At 35.2% G+C, this 9,024-nt stretch overlaps 1 protein-coding gene across 1 annotated transcript; it reads right to left on the bottom strand.

Annotated features, from left to right (window-relative positions):
* Positions 1–495: 495 nt before the first annotated feature.
* Positions 496–1,813, bottom strand: LOC120212525 (aquaporin PIP2-7-like). Its single transcript, XM_039210800.1, has 4 exons — positions 1,520–1,813; positions 1,152–1,447; positions 825–965; positions 496–742 (listed from the first exon to the last, which is right to left on the bottom strand). Exons 1-4 carry the CDS (start codon positions 1,776–1,778, stop codon positions 623–625), a joined length of 816 nt encoding a protein of 271 aa, XP_039066731.1. The 5' UTR covers positions 1,779–1,813; the 3' UTR covers positions 496–622.
* Between the last annotated feature and the right edge of the window lie 7,211 nt (positions 1,814–9,024).

Here is a 9,024-nt window from a genome sequence, read left to right on the forward strand (position 1 = left end):
TATTGTCTTCACCAATATCTAAAATATAAAAAAAGAAAAGAAAAAGTGAATCAAGTAAATAAACTTATAAACGAATTTATTCATAAACCAAATACACATTTATATATTTTCTTTTATCTATTAAATAAACATAAAAGCATTATACTTCTTTTATTATAAACGAATCTTATATGAGGATTTACTAAAGTACAACTCATTTACGCCCTACTAACTAGGGCTTAGGTAGGGTATTCTCTTTTGGACAAGTGCATAGGTAGGCAATTCAATTAAATACAGCTTTGATGGAAATGAAGTTGAGTGGTGACATAATCGTAAATATTGTTATTTGGTTGGTGTACTTCCCCTAAAAGCATATTCATTTCTCATCTTCTAACACTTCACATTATCACGGGATTGCTGTTTCCAAATGCAACATTATGAGCTTCCCCAGGGCTCAGTTGGAATTTCCAACCTGTCGATCTCGATGCATTAATTATATACAAAGCTTGGCCATGGCATTCAAATTCCCATACCTACTCCATTCAAGAATAATCATACAACTACAATTTCAGGCAGTAGTAATGATACAAAGTTACAGCATACATAATTTAACAAGTGCACTTATTTAGCCTCTATGGCGTTTCTAATTTGTGGGGATGCTGCGGAACGATTTCAAAGCCTTGATGGCCGTTGCTCTCAGTATGTATTGATGATATGCCGCCGCGGTGATTGCTCCGATCAACGGACCCACCCAAAATATCCACTGTTTTTGGTCACCAACACAAGGTTAATGTTTAATCTGTGCTTTGTGAAAGTGAAAAATGAAATTTTGACCATGAACTCACCTGATCATCCCAGGCTTTTTCATCGTTGTAGATCACGGCGGCACCGAGGCTCCTAGCCGGGTTTATTCCGGTGCCGGTGATGGGAATGGTGGCCAGGTGCACCACAAACACAGCAAAACCTATTGGCAACGGAGCTAAAACCTAGTCAAACCACACCCGAAAAAGCTGAGTTATAAAGAGTAGTTGTTCCAATAGATTGATGTTTTGTGCTACTCTACATAAAAAAAATATCTAGAATATATAATAATTTAAATAATTTTAAAATTTTTAATGCGATGGTCTGTCTACTCATGTTATCCATCCCTATACTACTATAAATATACTCACAGGGACGTGAGAATCACGTGCACTTCTTTTGGGATCGGTGGCGGAGAAGACGGTGTAGACGAGGACGAAAGTTCCGATGATCTCGGCTCCCAAGGCGGTGCCATTTGAGTATCCAGGAGCCACGGTGTTGGCACCGCCCCCTAGCCGATTATACGCGTGCCTCATGAATGCCTGGGCTAAACCTGCGCCACAAATGGCTCCCAGGCACTGTGCAGCCATGTACGCCACTGCTCGAATCAACGAAACCTTCCGGGCAACGAACAGTCCGAAAGTAACAGCCGGATTAATGTGACCGCCTGCTCAAGTTTAAGAACCATCTTAGATACATATTTATACACAACAAACAAGGCAATTAGTTTCGCTGATACCAGAGATGCCGGCGGTGCAGTAGACGAGAACGAAGATCATGCCACCGACAGCCCAAGCAATACCGAGAGGACCAACACCGTCGCAAGCGGCTGTTTGTTTCTTGTGACCGATAACAGTGGCGACTAAGATGTAAAGAAACAAAAGTGTAGCAACGAACTCAGCTAGGAGAGCTCTGTAAAAGGACCAGCTCTTGAGCTCATCCATGTCCACCAACCGTGCCGGCGGCGGGTCTACGTAATCCTTGCCGCTATTTTCCATGGTGGCTAGGCTATCTTCCTAGTGTGTCGGCTCTTGTAATTAAGGCTAGGCAGGGGTACTCTCTTTGGGAATAAATAAGCAGTTTGACAATAGTGTTGGATAGCAAATGCGTTGGATTGTATCAGTTTACAGCTAGCCAGTGACCGAACAATTAATGCCTCAATAGTTTGTTTTGTTGGCAAAGGCCACCTTGTGTCGTAGAGTCACTATTTTCTTTTCAAAAGAATGACTAATTTTTTATTACGAGTATATTTAAGTCCTTTAATTTTTTATATAAAATTAATGTCTTCATTTTTACAAGATATAATATTCTTTCTTATTTATTTTTGTAATATCCTCTCTCATCCGATGAACATTTGATGTGAAATTAAATAATTAAAGAATAAATTTAATATAAATTATTATCCTCTTCTTAAATAATGTGTCCTTAAAGATGTAAAACGTGATCACTTTTTGACTTGAAAACTTTTCTTTTTCTTTTATGATTTGTATTAATATTTGTAAGGCATGAAGGTCATAATATTGGGGTATCTTGAAGCCAGGAGAAAATGGAAGTGCGAGAATCTAGTTTCGTAAAGCTTAATAAACGTTAATTGAATTCTGTCAGCATATACAATTGTTTGCTTAATAGTGGTGTTGATTCAGAACGAACATATCTTTAACTTTCCCGAAGAGCAAAGGCAACCATAAGTAACTTGTCAAATGAAAATAAATTATTTTAAAATTAAAAAATATTTTTTTATTATTATTGGTTGTATTTGTAAAATAAAAAGTTTATAATATTCAACATCCGAGAATTTATATTTCCAAATAATAATAAAAAATTTGATTAACGATGTGATTTAAACATTTGACTTTTATTTAAAAAATTTAAATTTAATTTATCATACATCCATAATATTATAATATCATATCAAATAATTGTTAATTTATATGGTAGAAATTTAATATTTATAATATAAAATTAAAAGATGATATTTATTTTATCTATATCTATTTTATTTTCAATTCAATCAATATAATAAAAGTTGTTTCAATTAAAATTAAGAGTAAAATTAATTTTTAATTATAATTGAATGGTCAATTGAGATATTTCTTAATGGTTTTGTGCTCATTTTGTAACAAAATTAAAATTTAATATCCATTATGTAACTTTTAAAAGTTGAATGTTCAAAAAGATAATTTTGATATGATTTCGTTCAATGTTGAAGCTAGCTTTCTTTGGTATATTTGGTTGGTTGCATAGGAATGAGGCTATTTTCAAAAATAAAAGTTGTGATTCAGATTCCATAGTCGATTCGGCTATTGGTTTGACAGCTTTCTGGAGCAAATGCTCAAACTGGGTCCATTCTTCTCTACGTTGGATTTTTTCAGAAATACTAATGAACTGATTCTGCTGAGATATATAGCTTTGTTGGTGAATTGTTTAGAGTCTAGTGGTTCTAGATTTCAGTGTGCGCCTTACTGTTCTGAAGGTGCAGTATTCTGGCTGGTTGCTGCTCGGCGAAGGATTGCTTTTTTTTTTCACGGCTGCTCGTGCGGTCTGCTACTTGCTCATCTCAAGGTTCGTTGTGTTGATTGTTGAGAAGTCAATTCTGGGGCTTCTCTAAACAACAATTTCGTATTCTCCCTGTTGCATTTTCTTGTTTTGGTGGTGTTCTTCCATTGCTTATCTGTAGTGCAAGTGTTTTATGGTGTAGTTAAGTTCTTGTAGCCTTGTTGTTGGCAGGTTTAATTCCTTTTTTCATTGATCATGTGCGCTCTTTTCCCTCCATCTAGATCAGGGAGGGTTTAATTATAATGAATGGAATTCTAGAATTTTCCTGACAACTATAATTGAATACTATACGCATCCACATGTACATATATTTCCATATAATATATACAACATTGCTAGACAATTCCACAAACATTTAACCTAAGACCAAACAAAGTTCAAACTTGAAAACAATCGTTTACCCCGCTTGTTGCAGAGATTCAGTCAAGATACAACTAGTACAACGGGAAGCGGAAACTTGTGGTCCATACCCAATATTATTTTATTGTTCCATAGGCCAAAACCCTAATTCATCTAACTTGGGTCCACTCTACAACTGATACACGAACATTATATTTATATTATATCAAAGACACTGTCTCTTATCAAACTTGAGTACGCACTGTGTCTGTCCATCATCCCTTATTGGTAAGTTTTGTTTAAGCAATTGAAAGATTAAAAGGAAAAAAAAGGAGGTTGTGGCTAGGGTTTGGGTTAGGCAACAGTCATTTTCTTAGAATTAATAAGACAGAAAGCGAGCGACAGAGACATGGAATGATATTGTGATGTATGGTTCACAGATATGGTGGAGAAAATCACAGCAAAATGGATGATTACCCGAAAGAAAAGGGTGTTTACTTCTACACACTGGTAAACGTAATAGCCCACTTCTTATGACTTTTATATATAATAGGGTTTTAAATAATATCATTTGGATCTATCGATAAAAAGATTCGTCTACCTATTAAATTTATCATACCTGAATCTAATCTATTAAGAAAATTTTATCTATTTAACGATTTAATACAAGTTATCCTAAGATACAATCATGTTCATGTGAATTTTTTTACTAATATAAATATTAGAGGGGTTTAAGTTTAGGGAGTGAGTTACCATATATAGGGAATGGTCAAAGTAGTTAATTGTCATTTAATAATTTTATCCATCTAATACTCCTATAAAAGGATAATTCATCTTCTTAATTGGAACGTACAATTCCGTTCATTTCTTTCTTTCTTAAATTTTTTTTTTTGGTTGAATAGAGCAATACATGTCGATTTCAATTACTCACTTCAGTTGTACGAAGTTTGGGGTACTAAATTATTCTCAGAGACAACATCTATTTTTGGGATTATACTAATTCGTGTAAAATTACTCATAAAACAATAATTTCTACCACATCACAATAAATCGGTCTATTTTTTATTATGTTATTATTAATTAATGCTATGGATATTATTTTATATCAGTCCTATTTCTAATAACTTTCCCGACCAATTCAATGACTAAAAGAAGTTGGGATGAAAAGAAAAGACTGGACTAGAATTTTCTATTAGTTACCTACAAACCCACATGAGGAGAAAGAGTGTTTTTTTTAATGGGGGAAGAGAAGCTTTAGTGCAAATGCATGATAAGGATATGAAATCTCATGATGCTAATGTCCGAAATCAAACAAATAACACAAATCTGAAAGAAAGAGGCTGCTGCAGCAGCTGGCACAGTCATAATTATTGGGGGAAAAAGGAATATAAAAGACTGTTTACAAGTTGAACTCAAGGAGGATAATATATAAACAACATAACACTAAGCAAATAAGGATAGTGTTTTTTTCCTTCTTTCCAGTGCACCAAAATCTCAAGCAATTGAGATCGATGATCCCCTTATTGAATGCCATTAATTGCATATGTTTTTGTGGCGCATGCATGCTTCCTATAGCGTGTATAAGTACTCTAAACTAGACACGGCAAAATCATTATTCATCTCTCCTGTTGAATTTTCATGGGATTCATTTCAAGTTTCAGTACGTAAAACAAAAGTGAACTCGACTGCAGAACGATTTGCATCTTGCTAGAAATAAAGCATTGTTATTTGCATTATGGAGGAACATAAAATTTAGGGAAAATAAAGCTGAAACTGGTTCGTTAGTTCGGTTCAAAAACTGGTTTGCCAAAGCTGCTTATTTTACTGCAAATAGAAGCTAGTTTGTCAGATGTGAATTCAATTTCCAAAACTGTACTTGCTAGACCTAGCTATGGAGGGTATCGTCTTTAACAGCATTTCATATAGGAACCTGGAGCTCCAATCCAAGGTACAGCATTGTGTGAAGCAAAATCCCTGAAATTCTTAATGCATAGGGTAATCAAAAGCTCTATAAAGAATTAAGAAACCTATTAATGGAAGATTGCAACATCTGAAAATGACTAAAGATATACTTTCTTTACAGTGTGATTCTATTCACAGTTCAACGGAATAAATTTGGACCAAGTTCAATCAGAATGAAATTTAGATCGTATCTCGTTGATGGAAACAGATTTATTCATCTCTTCCAGATAAAGAGTGATATTCAATAAGATAATAGTCGTAAAATAGTATTTTTATGAAGATAAATAAAGGCATGGAAAGAGGATGGAAATAAAGTGGGAGAAGAATATAGTCGGTATCCTCTCCCAAACGTGGCTAAGAGGTATTTACAGTGATTCGAGTTATTGGTATCAGACAGAGAATAATTATGATTATTTATGATTCAACCGATTAAATAGATATAATCATCAAATAATAATTTCGTTCTAGAAAATCATGTGAATCTATTAGAAATTTTATGTGTACATTTTAATTGGATTGAAAACCATGGTATTCGTTTACTTAGATATGAATTCTTTGAAGGCTACTATAAGCAAAAGAATTTATCTAAAAATTTTCAAATGTCTCGGGATTCATTTATCTGGACATATATTGGGGACGAGATTTTCAGTACTCGATCAACTTATTTAGCTCTCCTTCGAGAAAGTGGGAATGATATGTCGTGGATTTAGAAACTCTCTTTACCTCTTCGCTGGATTTTCTTTCTATGGCTGGTTTGGAGAAATCATTTAGTTACGAATGCTAGACGCGCTTCTTGGTCTGCAGACTTTCTTCCCTATTGCTCGGCTTATGGCGGTTTGGAGGAAGACATGATCCACATCCTGAGGGAGTATAGCGTTGCTAAGGGAGTTTGGAACCAATTTCTTGTGATTTATTCCTCGAATGATTTTTACGTGACAGATTTACAGACTTGGTTGCGCGACCAGCTTGATATTGCAGTGCATTCGCTGCCTCGGATTACTTGTTTTGCAGCGTCCCTTTAGAAGCTATGGACTAGTCGTTGTAAAAGGATGTTTGATGAGAATGATGCTAGCATGAATGATGTCTCTTTGTGGCAATCCATTCTGAATTCTTCGAGGGAAATTTTCTTGGCCGTCGCACCACCTGAATGAAAGCTAGTCCAGCAACGACTTGAGTCATGGGAAGCGCTGACGAGGGGAAAGATTAAGATGAACACTGACGGAGCGAGCAATGGAGATCATGCAATTGCTAGAGATGGTGGAATTTTTCGGGATGCAAGAGGCCATTGGATTTTAAGGTTCTTGGCGTATCTCAGATAGTATTCGAGTGTTGCAGCTGAGCTCCATGCTATCCGTATCGGTCTTACAATTGCTTGGTTATTTGTGAAGTGGATGCCCATTTGGCTCTTCATTTGATTGCAGATGGTCATGTTTCTACGCATCCCTTGGGCTCTATTATAGTAGATGTTCGTAGTCGGCGTGATCGGGAGTGGAATGTCGAATTCCAACACCAATTTCACGAAGGGAATTTTTGTGCTGATATTCTGTCAAAAATGGGTTGTGAGATTGAGGATGATATTGTTATTTTTACCCAATCGTCGGACAAGGTGAAGTTCATGCTCGAAGGGGATTGTAGGGGTGTTCAATTCCCCAGGGGTTTCATTTTACACTAATTCTGTCTTTCTTTATTTACCCCTTTGTAAAAAACAATAAGGGTAAAGTATATAAATAGTCCCCAAACTTTTAGGATTCTTGCATTTTGATCACCTAACTTTTGAAACTTACAATATAATCATCAAACTTTCAGTTCGTTTTCATTTCCCCCCTGTCGTTACCTCTGTTAATCTTTTGCTGATGTGGTAGTTAAACTTCTGTCAACTCTCTTCTTCTCCTTCTTCTAAAAACCCTAACCTCCAAAAAAATAAAAATCCCAAAAATCATAACCCCATTGAAAATCATAAGCTCCACAAAATCAGAAATCCAAAAATCATAACCCATTAAAAATAATAACCTCCAAAAAAATCAAAAACCCAAAAATCATAACCCCACAAAATGATTCTCCAACTATGGTTGGTTGCTTATGTCTCAGGCTGGTTAACTCTTTTTCTTCCACCCATTCACCAAACAAAGGATCGACTTATCGATTCTATGGTTTTCCTACATTGCTCACATTAAATCATGTGCCAGAATGTGCTTCTCATCTCCCCCAACTTCACCCGATTGCTCACAAAATTATAGTTCTTCCTTAGTTCATACGTGTAACATGATCCAGGTCTAATAAAGAATCTTTTTATCTTGTTCATCTTTATTGTTTTGTTTGTAAAGAAGAAAAACTAAATTGAACTCCGAGTATGCTTGTTGATTTGCTAAAGGCGTGAGCCCTATAAATATCAATTAATCCCCTCATTATTCTTTGTCCGGTGTTTTGAGGATAAACAAATCATGAAAAGGTGTAAATTCTCCGCTGAATAAATGGGACAGTGGTGTAATCTTCCTAATGATATTTAAGCTACGATTCGTTCTTATCTTTTTGGCAAAGATAGTATGAGTTGTTTTTTGTCATTCATGGAGGTTGGCTCCACCAACACCAATCCTTAATCCTTCCTCTACAGGAACATGTCGATATCCATCTCTTTTCCACTTCTCCGGAAACAATTCGATTTTCATAGTACATGTTATGATTTTCTCTGGTAAACCTTAATCATATTTTGTAGAGTTATGATTTTTGGGTTTTTGATTTTGTAAAGGTTATGATTTTAAATGGGTTATGATTTTTGCGTTTTTGATTTTGTGGAGGTTATAATTTTCAGTGGAGTTATGATTTTTGAGTTATGATTTTTTTGGAGGTTAGGGTTTTAATAAGAAGAAGGAGGAGGAGGAGAAGAAGAAGAGAGTTGATGGGATAAAAATAAAAACGAATTGAATGTTTGATGACTGTATTACAAGTTTCAAAAGTTAGGTGACCAAAATACAAACGTCCTAAACATTCGAAGATTATTTATATACTTTACCCAAAAATAATAATTTCCTAATGTCATTTCCGGACTCATAACCGACCTAAGTTTGCAAAGTCTCTTCTTTTCCATTAATATTGCGTTGGCAATCAATTTAATGCATTAATCATTGTTTCAAAGACAATCTCTTTCATTTTTTTTCTCTTATATCAAGGTTCATCATTTCATGCATTAATCGTTTTTCCTTTCTATGCGTCTTCTGTCACTTCCCTGTTTATGAACATCGCTGTCAACTTCAGTCTTTCACCTCTCAGATATTTCTCTTATACCCCTTCTTCTCTCCTTCTATAGTCCCACTGCTAACTCATTCCATTTCATGCACTTGCTCTCTTTGTAAGCTAAGCTTTTGTTTGCTTCTCTTTTTTTCTTCCACT

The sequence above is a fragment of the Hibiscus syriacus genome, unplaced genomic scaffold (assembly GCF_006381635.1).
Source record: "Hibiscus syriacus cultivar Baekdansim isolate YM2019G1 unplaced genomic scaffold, ASM638163v2 tig00110013_pilon, whole genome shotgun sequence".
Taxonomy (NCBI): domain Eukaryota; kingdom Viridiplantae; phylum Streptophyta; class Magnoliopsida; order Malvales; family Malvaceae; genus Hibiscus; species Hibiscus syriacus.